Source organism: Schistocerca cancellata, chromosome 4 (assembly GCF_023864275.1).
Source record: "Schistocerca cancellata isolate TAMUIC-IGC-003103 chromosome 4, iqSchCanc2.1, whole genome shotgun sequence".
NCBI lineage: Eukaryota > Metazoa > Arthropoda > Insecta > Orthoptera > Acrididae > Schistocerca > Schistocerca cancellata.
This window is the reverse complement of record NC_064629.1, coordinates 732299140-732320138: the sequence shown is the minus strand read 5'-3', so window position 1 is coordinate 732320138 and position 20999 is coordinate 732299140. Positions and strand designations below refer to the sequence as shown.

The 20999-nt window shown below is 41.8% G+C and overlaps 1 protein-coding gene across 1 annotated transcript in view; it reads left to right on the top strand.

Annotated features, from left to right (window-relative positions):
• The window catches only part of LOC126183828 (serine hydroxymethyltransferase, mitochondrial-like), a 132445-nt gene that overhangs the window by 78659 nt on the left and 32787 nt on the right, over nt 1-20999 (top strand). The window contains exons 4-5 of the mRNA XM_049926086.1: nt 6-206; nt 9394-9598. Coding sequence (XP_049782043.1) covers nt 6-206; nt 9394-9598 — 406 coding nt within the window. The remainder of the gene's footprint in view (nt 1-5; nt 207-9393; nt 9599-20999) is intronic.

The following is a 20999-nucleotide window of genomic DNA, read 5'->3' as shown; positions in this document are numbered from 1 at the left end:
TTCAGGTATTATGGAGGAACTGAAGTCATTGACAAAATAGAACTATTGTGCCAGAAACGAGCATTAGAAGCATTTTCTCTAGATCCAGAGAAATGGGGTGTAAACGTTCAGCCTCTGTCAGGTTCACCTGCCAACTTTGCTGCATATACTGGCTTGATGCAGCCACATGACCGCATCATGGGACTTGATTTGCCACATGGAGGACAGTGAGTGAAATTTTCTCTGCACCTAATTTTGCCGTTACTGCTGTGCATAATACAGTAAAGAACTGGGAATTCCTAGTGAAACTAACTGGTGTGCTTTTTTAATACAAAGATATGTTCCTCCTAGATTGTGTCCATAAATTTTCAAACTAGTTTTACAAATGTAAGTTTTTTCCATAATAGACTGTTATCGTCATCATTTAAATCAAAATAGCCATATTAATGCTGTTAATAGAAAAAAGTAATGACAATACAGGTTTGTCTTTAAGGTGCTGTTTAGTGACATTCATGAAATTGCAACACTATGACAGTTTCTGTCTTAGCATCCTACTTAAGTTTGCATGTGATTATTACTAATGCATATGAAGAGATGATATATTTTTATTCTTCACCACACTTGTGACAAGACAAAATTGTTCCAGATAGCATCTCTTAAGGGGGTACACAACTTTCACTGGTAGTGTGTGGCCAGTTGCAAAGAATGTCTTACAGACTGACTCAAAACTTAAACTTGTCCCAACACCACAGACACTCACCCCCAATGCCACAGGAGTAGCACCATTAGGAAAAAGCATACTGCAGAGGGTTTCACTGAATCACATCCTTAAATTGGCTACTGAAATGATATGTTGTCACTGCTTAGCAGAGTATAAGTATCTGTAAAAAGTGAGTTGTGCTGAGCACTCCATCCTTCCATCCATGTGCACTAGTCCTGCAGCAAATATGGGAGAACCTTTCTGGAATTTTAGAATTACACGAGAGAGGAATTGGTAGCAAACTGAAGCTTTGCGTTGCTCTATGAGGTACGGTTGAGTAGTACAATCAGAAGTGTGTGTTCCATGAAAGTAATGTATTTGAGTTCAATTTGTGGTCTGGTACACAAGTTTACCTGGATACAAATGTTCAGGAACACTCTCAAATAAGGATAATGTGTTCACATTACTGGGACCTTTGTCACATTAAAAGATGTCACGGTTCTGCTGAGGCACTCTGTTTTGTGAATAAAATGATTTATTCTCCACATTGGCTAATTCCATCAGATGGTTGTTATCAACTGTCATTTATATGCTGATAGTAAAACATATATCCAGTCCTAAATAAAAAAGAAAGTTCCAAGACATGCTATTCTTGGTGTTCTTACCAATAATATGCCGCTAAACATGACAGTTGGTTTAAAAAAAAATCTCGTTGCAAATGACCCAAGTGTTATTGTGAAAGATATGGAACATAATGTAAGTGACCTATCGAATAGGGTAAAATCAGCATATGGCTTTCGGAGACAAGATTAACTCTTTCAAGGCTGCAAGAGCTGAGTGTCCTGCCGGCCTGACCGGCTGACAGGATGAACGTATAGTGCACCTTGCCAGTGGGCAGCTGACTCAGCTAACAGCCAATGCAGGCCGCAGCAGGGAGCACAGTGCTGTCGGCTAATCATACATTACAGTACACGAACCACTCTTTGATAATACTCTTTGTAAAATCAGTATTACGTTGGAAGCTCACAGTGGTAGTAGTTCCCGATAACCATGAAAGACAACTTCTGAACCAACTCTCACTTTCTGTTATACATTTATCATAAGCTGAGAAAATAATAAAAACTTCTGTATTTGTAATTGAAAAATGTTGTAACTTGAGATTTACAGTACCAATATATTTACCTACAACCCAATTTCATTTCATCAACACCAGACGTATACATTTCAAATTTTATAAGCAAGCAATTCCTAGCAAAGTCACTCAAAACTTGGACAAACAGTTCTTACTCTGATCATAAATAAATAATAATTATTGAACTTTAAAAGCAAATTGTCTCGTATAACCTGACACGAAATTGAACAACGAACATTTTGGTATAACTGATTTAGTGATAAGCATATTGGCTCGAGTCTAAACTCAATTCTCCACAATAAAAAAATTTGACCGTAAGATTCTGCCTGCCTCCTGCTTGCTGTTTTATTTGTCTGTTTGTCATGTTCAGTCCGATTTAGTTTCCTGGTTTTGCATCCTCATTGACACAGGCCGTGGACTGTCACTGACTGGGTTAAAAACCTTATTTTTATTACCTTTTTTCTTTTTACTTTCCTTTTCTTGTGACACATACAATTTAATGAAACCACCTAATATTTCTGTAGTGTCTGTTGTTTTTCAAATCATGGCCCCATGCAAAGATCAACATCATACTTTTTGCATCTTATGCATGTCATTTTTCACTGTGAGTTAGCAGTACATACTATGCAGCATCTCTGAGGAATCTCTTTTTGTCTGATACCCCAAGGAATCCTGGATAATGTCCTCCTTTATTTTGCTGTCAAAATTTTTTTTTGCTTTGGTGTCCATTGGATGTCAATTTTACGTGTTCATTCATGAAATTTATCCAGCAGCTGGTGGGTTAGTTCCAAGTGGAATTTACCAGTGGCTTTTTCTGTTTCTTTTTATTTCAAAAATTGTTTTTGCATTCAGCACACGCAACTCAGTCAAATGGAAGAATACCTTCTTGTACCACTTCACTGTCTTATCAACAGCTTCCAATGACTTATTGTAGCTCACTACACAGGTGGGTTTATTTTGGCACATTTTGTGTTCTCTCCTTGTTGGTTTGAACAAAATGTGGTCCACTTATGCGGTTGAAAGCATCCATTTTAGAACCAACAGTGTTTCACAGGACTTAAATTTAATGTCCCATTTTTTTCGGTTTGTCAGGTGATGGTGGTAAACGTTTCCTGTTTTTGCATGTGGTTCCAATGGCATTGGTACATTTCTCATGCAGCCATAGCAATAATGCAGGGCTCGAATACCAACTGTCTAAATAAATATCGTGACCTTTGTTGAGGTATGGCAGCAACAAAACTCAGTACAACATCGCCTGATTTAACCCCGTCAGCATTTCTGGATTCTATTTCCATGGTGGCACCAGAGTAGACAATATAATTACTTTGTATGTCACAAGGAATGAAAATGTTAATACCAGAATGGCTATGTTTCGTTGGTATATACTGCTTAAATCAAAGCCTTCCTTTAAAAAGTAGTAGAGTTCCATCTATTACTAAATTCTCAAAAGGGACTATGGTCCTATGAATTTTTTTCTTTTTCTTTTGTGCTCTACTATGAGTCATATTTGATCAAGAATATCTTCAGCTATGGCCAGATTGTCACTAAAATTCAATAATGCAGAATCAGTTTGTAGCAGTCCCTGGACATTATGTGTGAAAATATTGGTGTTGAAGCAAAGAAACTGTTGACCAATATTCATCCTCTTCTAACCTTTTAATTCTTGGCATGTGCAAGGAACATCCCAGGAAGCAATAAAATTCTGCATGCTCTATACGCCTCCATTGTGCTAACCTGTGAGTACTGTCATAATTTTTTTCAGTGAGAAATGTGTAATAATTATTTATCTGTTTACAAATTGCAGAAATGAATTCAAATGACATAAAGTACAAAAAAGTCTGAATGACTTACTGAATCATCAGTCTGTCCTTATACTGCAAAACGTGTACACGAAATTGTGGTGTTATATCACAGAATGATCCTCTGATAAATCTTATATTATTCTTCAAGACTGAAGTAGCATTTACCGCTTCCCCTTTTCAGAAGAAGAATCTTCTGAGAAAAACCGTTGTGGTACTGAAGAATCAACAGCACATCCAGATCTTCATCTGAAAAAGGGTTCAAAGTTTCACTACTATCTTTGTCTTTATTATTCATAAGGGTTTCCTTGCCCAATAAAATATGTTCAGACATTTCAGCACAGATTTCCAAGCAGTAATACATTGTAGCATGACATCGGGTATAGTCGGTATGTCCTTGTAGACAACATTTTCAGCTTTCCCCACAGAAAAAAGTCTACAGGTGTTAAATCCATGGAATGTGCCTGCTGAGGTGCAGGTCCTCAGCATTCAATCCAATGCTTTGGAAACAATTCATGAAGACATGCTGTAGTACTTTGTGCACTATGGGCTGGACAGCCATCATGTTGGTACCACAGGTTACTGCTAGTCTTAGAGTTTCCATGGAAGATGATCAGATAGGAGGCTGTGATCCTTGTACACATTCAGTACTAAATCTATGAAAAATGGGCCTATGGGCTGATAGTACACAATCCCAAACCACATGTTCACAGTCCATATATACTGAAGTTCCACCTGACAAAGCCAACAGGGACTGTCAACATCACAATACTGCATGTTTCGGCAGTTTACCTGGACATGATTTGTAAATGTGGCTTCATCATTAAACAAGATACGTGATACATCTGGAGTATCCTGTCTTCATCACTATTTACAGGGTGTATACAACCCGGGACAACCGGGAGACCCGGGAAAAACCCAGGGATTTTTTCATCCGGGAGAAAACCTGGAAAAACTCGGGAATTATCTAGAATTCTGGGAATTTTTCATTGTTTTAGATTTCAGTTCAATTTTTGTGATTTTGACTGATAAGAACCAATAGTCTAACAAAGGATATTACTGTACCCCACTACTGCAGAATAATACTGCAGCAACAAAACATGAAAGAGAGAGGAAAAAAAACGAAAATAAAACTTAAGTTGCAAAGGAAATGCGCCATATACAACAAAAAAACAGTGCTCATACAAGCATCTGCTAACAGCAAAATGTGTCAAAGGCTTTAGGACGACCATGCAATGCTTTATAACAACAAATTGCCTCCGATGAGCGTGACGTGACAACTGTTTAAATTAGATTCGTTTGAGCTGTTGCGGACGGGCCCTTGAGCGTGTGCAGTTGAGTCGTGTATGAGTAATACCTTCTCCCGCTTCTGGTTACAGAGGTGTGGCTGGGCTGGGCTATTTCTACATAGTTGCCATTTAAATTAAGGCACTTCTCGTAGCGATGGACGAGCTTGGAAATTCCTTCGTCGTAAAATTCGGCCTCCTGCGCCTTCAACCACGTGGTTACCTCTTCTTTTGGGACAGAAAAGGTGTGATTTTTGTGGATTTCCTGGAAAGAGGCACTACAATAAACTCTCAAAGGTATTGCCAAACTCTGCACAACCTCAGAAGAGCAATACAAAACAAGTGCAGGGGAAAGTTGGGCTCAAAGATCTTGCTGATTCACGACAACGCCCGGGACCACACGGCAAATGTGACTCGTGAAGTTCTCGAATCTTTTAAGTGGGAGTTGTTTCCTCGTCCGCCGTACAGTCCCGACCTGGCACCGAGTGACTTCCACTTATTCCCAGCAATGAAGAAGTGGTTGGCTATGCAGCATTTTGATGACGACGCACAGCTTCAAGAAGAGGTAACCACGTGGTTGAGGCGCAGGCGGCCGAATTTTAGGACGAAGGAATTTCCAGGCTCGTCCATCGCTACGATAAGTGCCTTAATTTAAATGGCAACTATATAGAAAAGTAGTATTTAAGTGTGGCTTTCATCTGTATATAATAAAAAAAAATTCCAATACTTTATTTATTTTTAATTCCAAAACGTAATGTAATTTGTGGATAGCCCTCGTACAAGCTGATTAGATTATCTTTGAAGTGGCCAGAGGATGCCAGTGTTTACATAATATGGCGTGAAGAGCCAACTTTCCAGTGTGCATGTAAAAACGCAGCTTATGCCATCATAATTAAAGATACGTAAAAGTAAAACCTTGCAAGAGTGAAATATATGATACATGTTGAATTATAAAATAAACAGCTATACATTGTTACAAATTACAACCATGTTTTAGAAAATGGGACAGTTATATAAAATAAATGATCACAAACATCCTTAGAATTTAAAACCCATTATATAGAAGCATCGATTATTGTTGTAAAAGACAGTGTGTACAATCATACAAAATGGGGGGGGGGGGGGGGGGGAAGTGGGAGTATGGGGAGTATGGATGGGAAGGAGTGCAGGTGCATAGTGAATCAGGAAATGGTGCGCATTAGGACTAAGAGAAATGGATCAGATGTATTAAACAGATACGGGGTGGCGAGTTGTTGATGTGGGAGGGAGGCAAAGTGGGGTAGTCAGATTTACTAGGTGAAGTGAAACTGGGGGGGGGGGGGGGGGGCAATGTTTACAGTGTTACCTATATATACACACTTATACTGCAATTTTATTTACACAGGTGTTTAAAAGGAACGGTAAACCTCTTACCATATAAAATTTAACAGCTATAGTAAGTATACTAAATATTAAAAACTTAAAACATAAATGGACAGCTCTCGATTATAGATACAAAATGTAGTACATAACACCAGTTATTCCATTATTTTTAATTATATTGAAGTCTATAGAACAAAATTCACTTTTTAGGGAAAGTTCCATGGAGAGGTGATGTTCTGTTATTAATAGGACTGTGAATAACAGACCAGATTTTATTGTGCAAGGGGAACAACATCTGAAAGAAATTTGTTGGCTGGTGTGGGAGGGGTAGTCTGAATAAGAGAGGTGGAGCCTAAAAAAGGTGGACTGGGGAAGGGGAAGGAGGAAAACCAATGTTTACATTGTACACAGTGTTCACCATATATACATCTATACTGCAATATTATTTGCACAATTATTTAGAAGGGACCATAACCCACATTGTATGAGGGTTAACAAGTGTAGTAACTGTACTGAACATTAAAAACATAAGTACAGGACAGTTTTCCATTGTAAATATGTACACCATAACACCACTTGTTCCATTGTTTCAGAAAACAATAAAATATAATGAAGAATCTTCACTTTTTAAGTAAAGTAGATAAGGGGTGGCGGTATGTTTACAGTGTGGGAGGGGACATAGCGTGTGGTAGTCTGATTTAGGTGAAGAAAAAAGGGGGCAGGAGAGGTGAAGGAGAAACCAATGCACACAGTGTTCACAATGCTACCCATATATACACATATACTGCAATATCTTTTACACAAGTATGCAGAAGGAACGATAAGCCTCTTATAGTATGAGGTTAACAACTATAGTAAATGCACTATGCATGATCTAGAATAAAATTGATGAATTAATTTTCTACCAACATTGATCTGAAGTTTTATTTTATTTTTTAGTTTCTTCCAGTATATCCATTTTCTTACTTTTTGGTACTGTGTATAGAATTTCTAAGGTCTGGTTGATTTCTTTTACTTGGTAGTTAGTTTCTCGGAGGTGCTTGCTAAATGTTGATGTGTTGCTTTCTGTTCTCCTGATAAGTTTCTTACACCTATCTTTAAAGGCACATCACATCTGGCCAATGTAACAACTATCAAAAGTATTACACACAATCTTACGTATGCCTGATTGACTCTCTGGATTAGCTTTGTGTGTGGCATGCTTAAGGATGTTACCCAAGTTCTTGTTTGTGTGGAAACTTAACTGTATGATAGGTTTGTCAAATGTTCTAGTAATTTTATCGGAGATAGCATCAGTGTAAGAGATAGAAATGAACCTATTCTTTATTACTATATCTTCTCCTTTGTGTAAAGTGATTTCCATCATATTATAACCATTAATAGTTCCATCTGTTTAATATCTTTGATCCATTCCTGTTAATCCTTATGTACACGATTTCCAGATTCACTATGCATCGGCCCACCTCCTCACCCATACTCCCACTTTTTTCCCCATTTTGTATGATTCTACACATTGTCTTTTATAACAATCACTGGTGCTTCTATGTAAAGGGTTTTAAATTCCAGGGACGTGTGTGACCATTTATTTTATATAACTGTCCCATTTTTTAAACTTGGTTGTAATTCATAACAATGCATAGCTGTTTATTTTATAATTCACTATGTATCACATATTTTCACTCTTGCAGCATTTTACTTTTATGTATCTTCAATTATGATGGCATAAGTCACATTTTTACAACACACATTGGAAAGTTAGCTCTTCATGCCGTATTATGTAAACACTGGTATTCTCTGCCCACTTCAAAGATAATCTAACCAGCTTGTATAATAGTGTCCAACTACCTCTTTCCATGACGTACCACAGATCACATGGCGCAAATTGGGATGCCTTTCTGATGATCTTTGACAATCATTTCACTTATGTTTATGTAAGTGGCTGCTTAGACACAGTGCAGCAAAGTTTAAAACCTGTGATGTGGTTATCTATTTTTCCGCAACCATATCAACTGAATAATGCTAATTGCCAGTAAATTAGCATATTACACAAATATTCTCCTATTTATTTTTGACAAAATTCGTTTATATAATTGAAGTTATATGTTTTGACAATGACTTGGGCTCTACTAAAGTCTAGTGATTTATAATACATAAGTAAGAGCACAAACCATGCAGCCCATTCATTGGTTTAACTGTTTGCCCTGCTATTTTTCGGATACTCAGTCCGATTCTCATACTTTTATTGTGCTTTAATCTGTTGCAGTTGTTACACTTGATAATGGCCTAAGGTTGAAACCTAGATTGTGAAATAAAACCTCTTGTACAGTCAAATAATGGCTATATCTTTCAGAAAATCTGTTTACTGGCTAACAATATGAGCCCCTGATTACCGATCCATTGTGTGAAAACCACACATCAATAACACTTTCCATTTTCACAATATTTGCTGCCCAAGTTTCACCTGATTCACCCTGTATATCCCACTGGAAAACACAATACCCTTGCTAGCAAATGGAATGTGCCACGAAAATACTCAACATTTAGGCCTACACGTGTACAGGAAAATATATCCTTCGGTATATTTCATTTGTGAATAGGAGATAACAAAGTAACCGTTACTAACTTGGATACAACCAAACTGGAAAAGGGGTGGGGGCAGTGAAGTGTTGAGTTCATATGTAAACTATTACATAACAGTGCTGACAAAATAGTTGTAATGAGCTGCACAAAATTTCCATATAGAACTAAGACTGTGGGACACTTCATCCACTTAACTGCTACTGATGCTCTCTGTTGTCAATTATCTTCTCTCAGTGTCGCAGTGAGGTACCTGTGTTTAAAAGGTACAATTTTATGATGTGTAACACTATGCAGATTATACTCATTTAAATTTTCAGTTGACATGAGCACCAGTATTGGTTGGACATCTTTTTACTTCTTTTCTACTCATTTTGTCCGTTCCCTCTTGACAAGGTGGATGTAACTTTTGTACAGGAAAGTGGTGGAAAGAACTGAATTGAATTTTAATTTGAGATGTATGAACAACTTATGGACATGGCTCCTGTGAAATAATCAGTGATGGTAACGTCAAGGCCTAGTTATTAAAATAAATTGTTTTTCTTTTTATCTCTCTAGTTTGACCCACGGTTTCATGACAGAGTCTAAAAGAGTATCTGCAACTTCTGTTTACTTTGAATCAATGCCTTATCGCCTAGATACTGAAACTGGCCTAATAGATTATGACCAGTTGAAAAAGAATGCACTTCTATTTCGTCCAAAGGTAATAATTGCTGGAACATCAGCATATTCACGACTGCTGGACTATGAATGCTTCAGAAAGGTAAGAGTCAAGCTTAATGATATTGCCTAACATGTGTAGTGTAGTTATTGTTTATGGCAAGGTTGTTATGTGAGATAGCACATGTTCTATCAATGTTTATTATTTGTGCATTGAAGTATAAAGATAAGTCATGGACACTGATAGCGAGAACATATTAAAAAATTCAATTTCTATACCTTATTTATTACACCCCATAAGATACAAATTCTCTTAATATAATGTCCATCCCTTTGTAATACTACTTCCATTTCTGTGCTGTAAGCCTGTACTACCACTATCCCTTTCCCCCTCTGCCTTTCCATCAGAAGGTCTTCCTGATGCAGACTGCAGACCTCGTTTGGACATGGTTTATGATTTGGGACTCAGGTTTCCACTTCTGGCATTTTCTACAACTTTTCATTAAATAAAACACATAGCCTCCATTGTGTTTGACCTGCTGCCAATTTTCAAAATTCTGCAGAAGTGTAGATCCTGCAGGGAAGTCACCCAGTGAAGTGTGTATGCTCCACCTTGGCCTTTCCATCTTTGCACCCTTCCCTTTAATAAGGTAGTACACCCAAAACCCAGCATGGCAGCGTCCTGTTTGTTGGTGTGTGTGAGTGGGGGGGCTTGACATGTTGGTAGCCCCTCTGGACCATGCGGGGATCGCACTGTTGGTGCCTGAGCTGAAACTGTCCTCGTATACCAATGCATATGTGCCCATCATGACTGGGGCACGGGGACTTCGAGGAATGGATTACTGGCCAAGTAGCCATTGCTGAGGTTGGATGACAGTTTGTTTGGCATGAGTTGCACCATGGCAGATGACTTGCATCTGGTCGTAGAGCACCAGCAGTCTCTTCAGAAGGAAAAAACTCGTTCAACACAGAGATAAGACCTGAGAGTGTTTGCTTCCCTGCCTATGCGATAGGAGGAACATAGAGCTAAGTGACAAGCAGAGAAATACTCCCCCCAATACATAGTGTGTACAAGTATATATGGGGATACTTTTTTGGCTGCAAATCCTTTATTCTTTGTAGAGGATATAGAGGGCAAGTTTGGGAAAGTTGCAGCCAGCTCCAAAATGAAGAGTGGGTCAGTTTTGATTAAAGCAGCATCCCCTCTCCATTCAGGGACTCTGCTTCCTCGTGACAAGCTGGGTGACATTCTGGTGACCATCACTCCCCATAATAGCCTTAATATGGTACAAGGCAGAATTTTGCATCGTGATTTCTTGCTGTTTGATGATGAACTAAAAGTCTACTTTGAGTGACGGGGTATCCACTTTCATGTTGTGTCCAAAGGGGCTGAAGAACAATAATGTTGCTAGTGGGGCCTTCATCTTGGCCTCTGAAGGTGACTAGTTGCCTGAGAAGGTGAAGGTGAAGGTGATGGTGTACTGGTGTGATGTGAAACCGTATGACCCCCCCCCCCCCCCCCCCCCCCATCTGGTGCTTCAAATATATGAAATTCAGGCGTATTTCTTCGCACTGTGATCCCAGAACAATCTTTCGGGATTGTGGACAACTGTTGCATGCAAACGTTCCTTGTGCCCTTCCTCCTGTCTGTGTCTACTGTGGAGAGCGTCATTCTTCCTGCATACCAGACTGCACTGTCTTTGAGAGAGAGAGAGAGAGAGAGAGAGAGAGAGAGAGAGACAGGAATTTGAGACTCTGTGTAACTAACATACCAAGAGGCCAAGAACAGGTTAGCATCTGCATCGTGCATGCATGACAATGTTGCCCTCTCTGACTATGGTACTGTCACCTATTATGCATCCTATCATACCTGCCACCCTGATGGTTAGGGGCTGTTCTCCTGGTACTTCCCCCACACCCACTTTGGGAGCAATGGCTCCCAACCCACCAGGGATGCTGATCCCCATCCCCCAGTTGGAGATGCAACATCCTTGCTCAGCTTCTCACACCAGAATGGGCTTGCTCAGAATGCCCCCCCCCCCCCCCCCCAGGTTTCTGCCAGTCTGCAACTGGACACTAGCCAGAGGCTGAAGGAGCCACAACCTGCTGGCCTGCTGGTCGTAGGGTTTTGCAATATTCCTCAGTCCCTGAAACTGATTCAGGAAAGCTCTCACAGTCATCTAAACTCCATAAGGAGAAGAAAGATAAAAAGTAGTCTTCATTGCGGTGGCTCCCACGCCACTGGATCCCACATCTACATCTACATCTACATCTACATCTACATTTATACTCCGCAAGCCACCCAACGGTGTGTGGCGGAGGGCACTTTACGTGCCACTGTCATTATCTCCCTTTCCTGTTCCAGTCGCGTATGGTTCGCGGGAAGAACGACTGTCTGAAAGCCTCCGTGTGCGCTCTAATCTCTCTAATTTTACATTCGTAATCTCCTCGGGAGGTATAAGTAGGGGGAAGCAATATATTCGATACCTCATCCAGAAACGCACCCTCTCGAAACCTGGCGAGCAAGCTACACCGCGATGCAGAGCGCCTCTCTTGCAGAGTCTGCTACTTGAGTTTGTTAAACATCTCTGTAACGCTGTTACAGTTACCAAATAACCCTGTGACGAAACGCGCCGCTCTTCTTTGGATCTTCTCTATCTCCTCCGTCAACCTGATCTGGTACGGATCCCACACTGATGAGCAATACTCGAGTATAGGTCGAACGAGTGTTTTGTAAGCCACCTCCTTTGTTGATGGACTACATTTTCTAAGGACTCTCCCAATGAATCTCAACCTGGTACCCGCCTTACCAACAGTTAACTTTATATGATCATTCCACTTCAAATCGTTCCGAACGCATACTCCCAGATATTTTACAGAAGTAACTGCTACCAGTGTTTGTTCCGCTATCATATAATTATACAATAAAGGATCCTTCTTTCTATGTATTCGCAATACATTACATTTGTCTATGTTAAGGGTCAGTTGCCACTCCCTGCACCAAGTGCCTATCCGCTGCAGATCTTCTTGCATTTCGCTACAATTTTCTAATGCTGCAACTTCTCTGTATACTACAGCATCATCCGCGAAAAGCTGCATGGAACTTCCGACACTATCTACTAGGTCATTTATATATATTGTGAAAAGCAATGGTCCCATAACACTCCCCTGTGGCATGCCAGAGGTTACTGTAACATCTGTAGACGTCTCTCCATTGATAACAACATGCTGTGTTCTGTTTGCTAAAAACTCTTCAATCCAGCCACACAGCTGGTCTGATATTCCATAGGCTCTTACTTTGTTTATCAGGCAACAATGCAGAACTGTATCGAACGCCTTCTGGAAGTCAAGAAAAATAGCATCTACCTGGGAGCCTGTATCTAATATTTTCTGGGTCTCATGAACAAATAAAGCGAGTTGGGTCTCACATGATCACTGTTTCCAGAATCCATGTTGATTCCTACAGAGTAGATTCTGGGTTTCCAATAACGACATGATACTCGAGCAAAAAACATGTTCTAAGATTCTACAACAGGTCAACGTCAGAGATATAGGTCTATAGTTTTGCGCATCTGCTCGACGACCCTTCTTGATGACTGGGACTACCTGTGCTCTTTTCCAATCATTTGGAACCTTCCTTTCCTCTAGAGTCTTGCGGTACACGGCTGTTAGAAGGGGGGCAAGTTCGTTCGCGTACTCTCCGTAGAATCGAATTGGTATCCCGTCAGGTCCAGTGGACTTTCCTCTGTTGAGTGATTCCAGTTGCTTTTCTATTCCTTGGACACTTATTTCGATGTCAGCCATTTTTTCGTTTGTGCGAGGATTTAGAGAAGGAACTGCAGTGCGGTCTTCCTCTGTGAAACAGCTTTGGAAAAAGGTGTTTAGTATTTCAGCTTTACACGTGTCATCCTCTGTTTCAATGCCTTCATCATCCCGGAGTGTCTGGATATGCTGTTTCGAGCCACGTACTGATTTAACGTAAGACCAGAACTTCCTAGGATTTTCTGTCAAGTCGGTACATAGAATTTTACTTTCGAATTCACTGAACACTTCATGCATAGCCCTCCTTACGCTAACTTTGACATCGTTTAGCTTCTGTTTGTCGTAGAGGTTTTGGCTGCGTTTAAACTTGGAGTGAAGCTCTCTTTGCTTTCGCAGTAGTTTCCTAACTTTGTTGTTGTACCACGGTGGGTTTTTCCCATCCCTCACAGTTTTACTCGGCGCATACCTGTCTAAAACGCATTTTACGATTGCCTTGAACTTTTTCCATAAACACTCAACATTGTAAGTGTCGGAACAGAAATTTTCGTTTTGATCTGTTAGGTAGTCTGAAATCTGCCTTCTATTACTCTTGCTAAACAGATAAACCTTCCTCCCTTTTTTTATATTCCTATTAACTTCCATATTCAGGGATGCTGCAACGGCCTTATGATCACTGATTCCCTGTTCTGCACATACAGAGTCGAAAAGTTCGGGTCTGTTTGTTATCAGTAGGTCCAAGATGTTATCTCCACGAGTCGGTTCTCTGTTTAATTTCTCGAGGTAATTTTCGGATAATGCACTCAGTATAATGTCACTCGATGCTCTGTCCCTACCACCCGTCCTAAACATCTGAGTGTCCCAGTCTATATCTGGTAAATTGAAATCTCCACCTAAGACTATAACATACTGAGAAAATTTATGTGAAATGTATTCCAAATTTTCTCTCAGTTGTTCTGCCACTAATGCTGCTGAGTCGGGAGGTCGGTAAAAGGAGCCAATTATTAACCTAGCTTGGTTGTTGAGTGTAACCTCCACCCATAATAATTCACAGGAACTATCCACTTCTACTTCACTGCAGGATAAACTACTACTAACAGCGACGAACACTCCACCACCAGTTGCATGCAATCTATCCTTTCTAAACACCGTCTGTACCTTTGTAAAAATTTCGGCAGATTTTATCTCTGGCTTCAGCCAGCTTTCTGTACCTATAACGATTTCAGCTTCGGTGCTTTCTATCAGTGCTTGAAGTTCCGGTACTTTACCAACGCAGCTTCGACAGTTTACAATTACAATACCTATTGCTGCCTGGTCCCCGCATGTCCTGACTTTGCCCCGCACCCGTTGAGGCTGTTGCCCTTTCTGTACTTGCCCAAGGCCATCTAACCTAAAAAAATGCCCAGCCCACGCCACACAAACCCTGCAACCCATGTAGCCACTTGTTGCGTGTAGTGGACTCCTGACCTATCCAGCGGAACCCGAAACCCCACCACCCTATGGCGCAAGTCAAGGAATCTGCAGCCCACACGGTCGCAGAACCGTCTCAGCCTCTGATTCAGACCCGCCACTCGGCTCTGTACCAAAGGTCCGCAGTCAGTCCTGTCGACGATGCTGCAGATGGTGAGCTCTGCTTTCATCCCGCTAGCGAGACTGGCAGTCTTCACCAAATCAGATAGCCGCCGGAAGCCAGAGAGGATTTCCTCCGTTCCATAGCAACACACATCATTGGTGCTGACATGAGTGAGCACCTGCAGATGGGTGCACCCTGTACCCTTCATGGCATCTGGAAGGACCCTTTCCACATCTGGAATGACTCCCCCCGGTATGCACACGGAGTGCACATTGGTTTTCTTCCCCTGTCTTGCTGCCATATCCCTAAGGGGCCCCATTACGCGCCTGACGGAGCTCCCAACTACCAGTAAGCCCACCCTCTGCGACCGCCCGGATCTTGCAGATTGAGCGACAACCTCTGGAACAGGACAAGCAGCCATGTCAGGCCGAAGATCAATATCAGCCTGAGACAGAGCCTGAAACTGGTTCGTCAGACAAACTGGAGAGGCCTTCCGTTCAGCCCTCCGGAATGTCTTTCGCCCCCTGCCATGTTTGGCTTCTGTGGCCGAGGTGGCGATCTCAGTCACCCTGAGGCTCCACATTGCACCACACAATCTGTCTCAGAACCTGTGTGTGTTAATACTACAACTCCTCTGCTGCTTTTGGCGTTGTCCTTCAGGAAACTTGATTTCCAGCAACGTGGACCACTGCCCTTCATGGCTATAAGGGTATTTCAAAAAATCATGCTCACTATGATTGTCAGGTGGAGTGGCACATATAATCTGCTCTCTGTATACAGTGGACTTGTGTCTCTTGATACAACTTTGGAGGCTGTGGCTGTTCGGATAAGGGTATTTCAGGATTTTACCATCTGTAATGTTTATCTCCCTCCCAATGGTGAATTGCCTTGGTACATATTGTCTGCATTGGTTGCACAGCCCCCCCCTCGCCTTTCTTAATCTTGGATGACTTCAATGCCTATAACCCTTTGTAGGGTGGAACCACAATCACTGGCCACGGTAAAGATATCGAAAAGTTACTGGGAGATCTCGAGCTCTCTCTCTTGAACATTGGTAGCCCCACACACCTCAGTGTGGCAAGTGCAGCTTAATCAGTCATTGATCTTTCTATATGCAGCCCTAGTCTTCTCGCATCCATCTACTGTAGAATCCATGATGACCTTTGTGGTAGTGACCACTTGCTCCTCTCTCAGCATCACTCCACTGGGTGCTCGCCCAGATGGGCTCTCAACAAAGCAGACTGGGATGCTTTCACCTCCACTGTCATTCTTAGCTCCCAGCTACATGGAGGTATTGATGCAGTTGTCCAGAGTGCAACAGCAAACAATTGGCAACCTGCTTGGCGATCCCCTATTTCTTTGGATCCCCCCCATCAGAACATAGTACCTTGGTGGAACTCAGAAATCTCAGAGGCTCTTAGAACTCACAGGCAGGCTCTGCAAAGCCATAAGTGGGATCCATTGATGGAGCACCTCATTGTCTTTAAATGGCTCTGTGCCCAGGTTCACTACATAATAAAACTGTGGAAGCCAGAATGATGGAAACGGTAAGTTTCAGCCATTGAATCATGGACATCTCCTTCACACATCTTGGCAAAGATCATAATCCTCTACATGTAAGTCCCCAGCAGGTGTACCTGGTATTTCCTTCAACAGTGCCCAGAAGCTGAACATTTTGCTCTGCATTATGCTCAAGCTCTGCATCTGAGAACTATCAACCTGCCTTTCGTGTCATTAAACAGCAGGTGGAGTGCATACATTTATTTCACTACAGTTCTTCTGGAGCCCTATAATGCTCCATTCAGTGAGTGGGAATTCTTCAGTGCCCTAGCGCTTTGCCCCGATGCAACACCAAGGCCAAACTGCATCCACAACCATATGCTCAAACACTGATCAGAGGATTGTCAGCATTATCTCCTTACCACCTTCACCCATATTTGGAGTGAGGGAGAGTTTCTATCTCAATGGCAAGAGAGCATCTTCATCCCAGTACTGAAACCGGGTAAGCAGCCCCTAGAGATGGAAAGCTATATCACCCAATTAGTCTCACCAATGTTTTCTGTAAGTCACTCGAATGGATGGTGAGCTGGCAGTGTTGGCTCCTTGAGTCTCGAGGCCTTCTGGCTCCAAACCAAGGCAGTTTTCACCAAGGCTGTTCCACTGCTGATAAGTTAGTTTGCCTGGAGTCTACCATCAGTACAGCTTTTGACTGACGTCAACACCTTACTACTGCCTTCTTTGACATATAGGAGACTTATGACTTCACATGGTGATACTGTACGCTCACTACCTTACAGGAGTAAGATCTCGAGCCCACTTCTGATTTTTGTCCAGAATTTCTTGTCACTCCGTACTTTCCGGGTTCAAGTTGGTGCTTCCCACAGTACCCCCGTACCCAAGAGAATGGAGTCCTGCAGAGCTCTGTATTGAGTGTCCCTCTCTTTCTAGTTGCCATCAGTGGTCCAGGAGCAGCCATGAGGTCTTCAGTATCACCCTCTATGTATACCAATGATTTTTGCTCCTCTAGCATGGTTATTGCTGAGTGCTAACTGCAGGGTATCATTCAAAAGATGTAGTTGTGGGGTCTCACTCACAGCTTTCAGTTTCCAGCCATCAAGACTTGCATCATGCACTTCTGTCATGTCATACCGTTCATTCACAATCAGAGATCCACCTCCCACAATAGAGACCCAGAACTTGGTTCATAACTGCAGTTAGACTACAGTGACACTGCTCTGAATTCAAACTTCCCCCACTGTTGCCTCTTGTCAACGAGCAATTGTGTATGCCCCCATGCCATGTACCCTAACCTCGGACTTGTCTTGATTTATGCTTTGAACTGAGAGATTCAGTTGACTCCATTGTTTTTCATTGCCTGTTCCTGGCTGTCCTTCGTGCATTTCTGGGTCCAAAGTGGTACACACTGATGGCTCAGCAATTGACAGACAAACTGGTTTTGCATATACACATGCAAGGAGCAGCGAACTATGCTCCCTGCCGAATAGATACAGTGTCTTCAGTGCCGAATTGGTGGCCCTCGAACTCTTGCACCGGCAAGGTGCTTTTAATTTGCAGTGATTCCCTGATCAGGCAATAGACCAGTGCTATCCTTGTCACCCTTTAGTCAAGAGTACCCAGGATCTTCCTTGTGACCCTCATCAAACTGAACAGCTAATCATCATGTGTGGGCACCTGGACATATCAGGGTCTCAGGGAATGAACATGCCAATTGCTTGGCAAAGTTGGCAACCAATGCCAATTTTGGAAATGGGGTCCCAGAGCTGGACCTTCAGTTGATTCTGTGCCATCATTTCTTGGAGGTCTGGAACTCTGAACAGTTTGCCCTGGACTCTCCAAACCAACTGAGGGCAATAAAGGAGACTGCAACCACATGGCAGTCTTCCCGTCATGCTTCTCAAAGAGACTCCACTGTTCAGTGTGTACTATGCACTGGCCGCACTTGGCTGTCCCGTGGTTACATACTCCATTGTGAGGACCCACCTCACTGCCAGTTTGGCACCCAACTGATGGTGGCCCACATCCTACTAGAGTTCTCAAATTTAGCTGGTTTGCGACAATATCTTAAACTTCTTGGCACACTACCTCTGATACTAGCAGATGATGCAAAGCGACTGACCTGGTTTTACATTTCACCTGTGAAGATGTTTTGTACATGTCTCTATGAGGTGGGGCACTTTGGCCTCATTCAACACCTGAGAGGCTGGAGAGGCACCCCTCATCTGCTCTGGCCCAGGGGACCTACAGCAGCCCTTTCTTGGTGGTCCAGACTGGTCTCTACTGTTCCCATTTTTTTATTCTCCTTATTCTTGTATGTTTGCCATTTTAATTTTTTGTCTTTCCTAAAATTTTATCATCTTCTGTGCTGCTCATTTTCTTGGGGTAACAGAGGGTGAGGTGGTGCTGGTCGAATACAGGAGGTGCATCTCCCACCACATACCATGCCCCAGGGACCTCCCAACTGCAGCTCGCCCACTTTCCTCCCTCTCACCCCACTCCTACTTCTCTTTGATTTTGTCTCTGTTTTATTGGATCTTGGTTACAGTCGGGCTGTTTATGGTTTGATACACATAGGATGAAGGGACTGATGACCTCACAGTTTGAACCCTTCAACTCCAAAAAACCAAACAACCAACTTCTTCATAATATCAGAGAAATTTTATTTGTTGATTTCTACATCATCATTCTTGTTCATAGTGTGTCGTTGTCGGTTATTTTTTTTCAGCCTTGCAATGACTAATGCATACTGTTGGTGAGAGTAAATATACAGTGGTTGTAGAGATAGAAAATATGCTGATGACCACCATTGGTGGGAAATCCTAGATAATTGTAAACAATGTTAAAAAAAAATACAAATTGTTTTAGGAAGCTGTTCTGCAAAATACAGGAAACAGGATTTTCAAGCCAAGTACAGGACTCTGGTGACATACTTGGGTGCATTGTGTAAGGAACACACTCAAGATGTTCACACAATGATAGTGAAATGGGCTAGGAGCTATTATATATGGACTGACCTCATGATAGAGGTGATGACTTTCGAAAGATTGTTGCTCAGGCTCATATCACCATTTTTTACTTAGTGCAACTGTTCCAGGATCATGATCGACACCTTCCTGGTAGTGCTGTAAGGCAAGTTAATGTGTGGCTTGAGAACATGCTGATAACTGACAAGACACTCGGTTTTGTGGAATTGGTTTAGAGTAACCATAGAGTTAAACCTGAGTAATGTTGGAAAGGGAGGGTCAGATAATTAATAGGATTTGTTTTCTCTTAAGTGAAAATTTCCGGGACCTTGGAGGAGCCAGCCTCATGAAATCAGATGGGAGATATCCCTGCTAAAATAATGTTCTCAAAATGCCAGATACTAGCACAATAAATAAGGAATGTGGATCAGAATGTTCAGTGACCTTGTTTCATCAAAATAGGAAAGGGTTTAGAGGTAAACTACATCATCTGCTGATAGACTGTGACTATATTGTTGTGTGTGTCTAAGCATCATATACATAGATAAGAAATATGGATATTTTCTTTGGAGATTTACATCATAGCAGATTTCTACGAGAGTAATCCTTTTCAATTGGTAGGGGTAGCCATTTATACCAAATTGAAAGTTCCACTAAAAAATATTGATATACACTATCTGATCAAAAGTATCTGGATCCCTTACGTAATGCGGAATTGGCCACTAGGTGTTATGAGATAGACTTGCCTGCATAAACAGAGGCAGAGCGTGTATGGTGTTGTTGTAGAGAAGATGTAAACAGCAGAATGTGTCGGTCAACAGATTTCATTGACATTGAATGTGGGATAGTCATTGGATCTCATCTGAGTAACAAATCCATCACAGCAATTTCAAGCCTTCTAAAGCTGTTCAAGTTGGCTGTTGGTGATATTATTGAGAAGTGGAAACGTGAAGGAACAACCAGAGCTAAATCAAGACCAGGTAGACCTCGTGTACTGATGGGCTGAGATGATCAAGCATTGTGGAGGGCAGTTTAAAAACAAAGGCAAGGAATCAGTGGAAGGAATCACTTGTGAGTTGCAACATGCTACCAGCAGTAAAACTAGCACAGTGACTGCGCATATGGAGTAAAAAAGACTGGGCTACATTGGTGAAGCAGATCCTCATAAGCCACACATTTCTGTAGTCTGCGCTAAACAACACTTGAGGTGGGGTAAAGAGTGATGCCACCAGCAGTGGATGACTGGAAATGAGTGATTTAGAGTGATGAATCACACTGTACACTCTGGCAATCTGATTGAAGGGCTTGCGTTTGGTGAATGCCTGGAGAACATTACCTTACCTGCCATCATGTATAGTGCCAGTGAAATACAGAGGAGGTGATTTTGTGGTGGTGGTAGTGGTGGTGGTGGTGGTGGTGGTGGTGGGGGTTCTTGTTTAGTATGTGGTCCCCTTGTTGCACCTAATAAAACTCTAAATTTAGAAGGATACGAGCACATTTTACAACATTGTGCACTGCATACAGTAGAGGAACTATTCAGAGAGAATGATTGTAAAATCAGGATGACAGTGCACTCTATTGTAAAGCAGTATATATGAGATAATGGCTTGTTGACAATAGCATTCCTGAAATGGACTGGCCTGCCTGGAGTCCTGACCTGCACCCAATGGAACACCTTATAGTTGTAATAA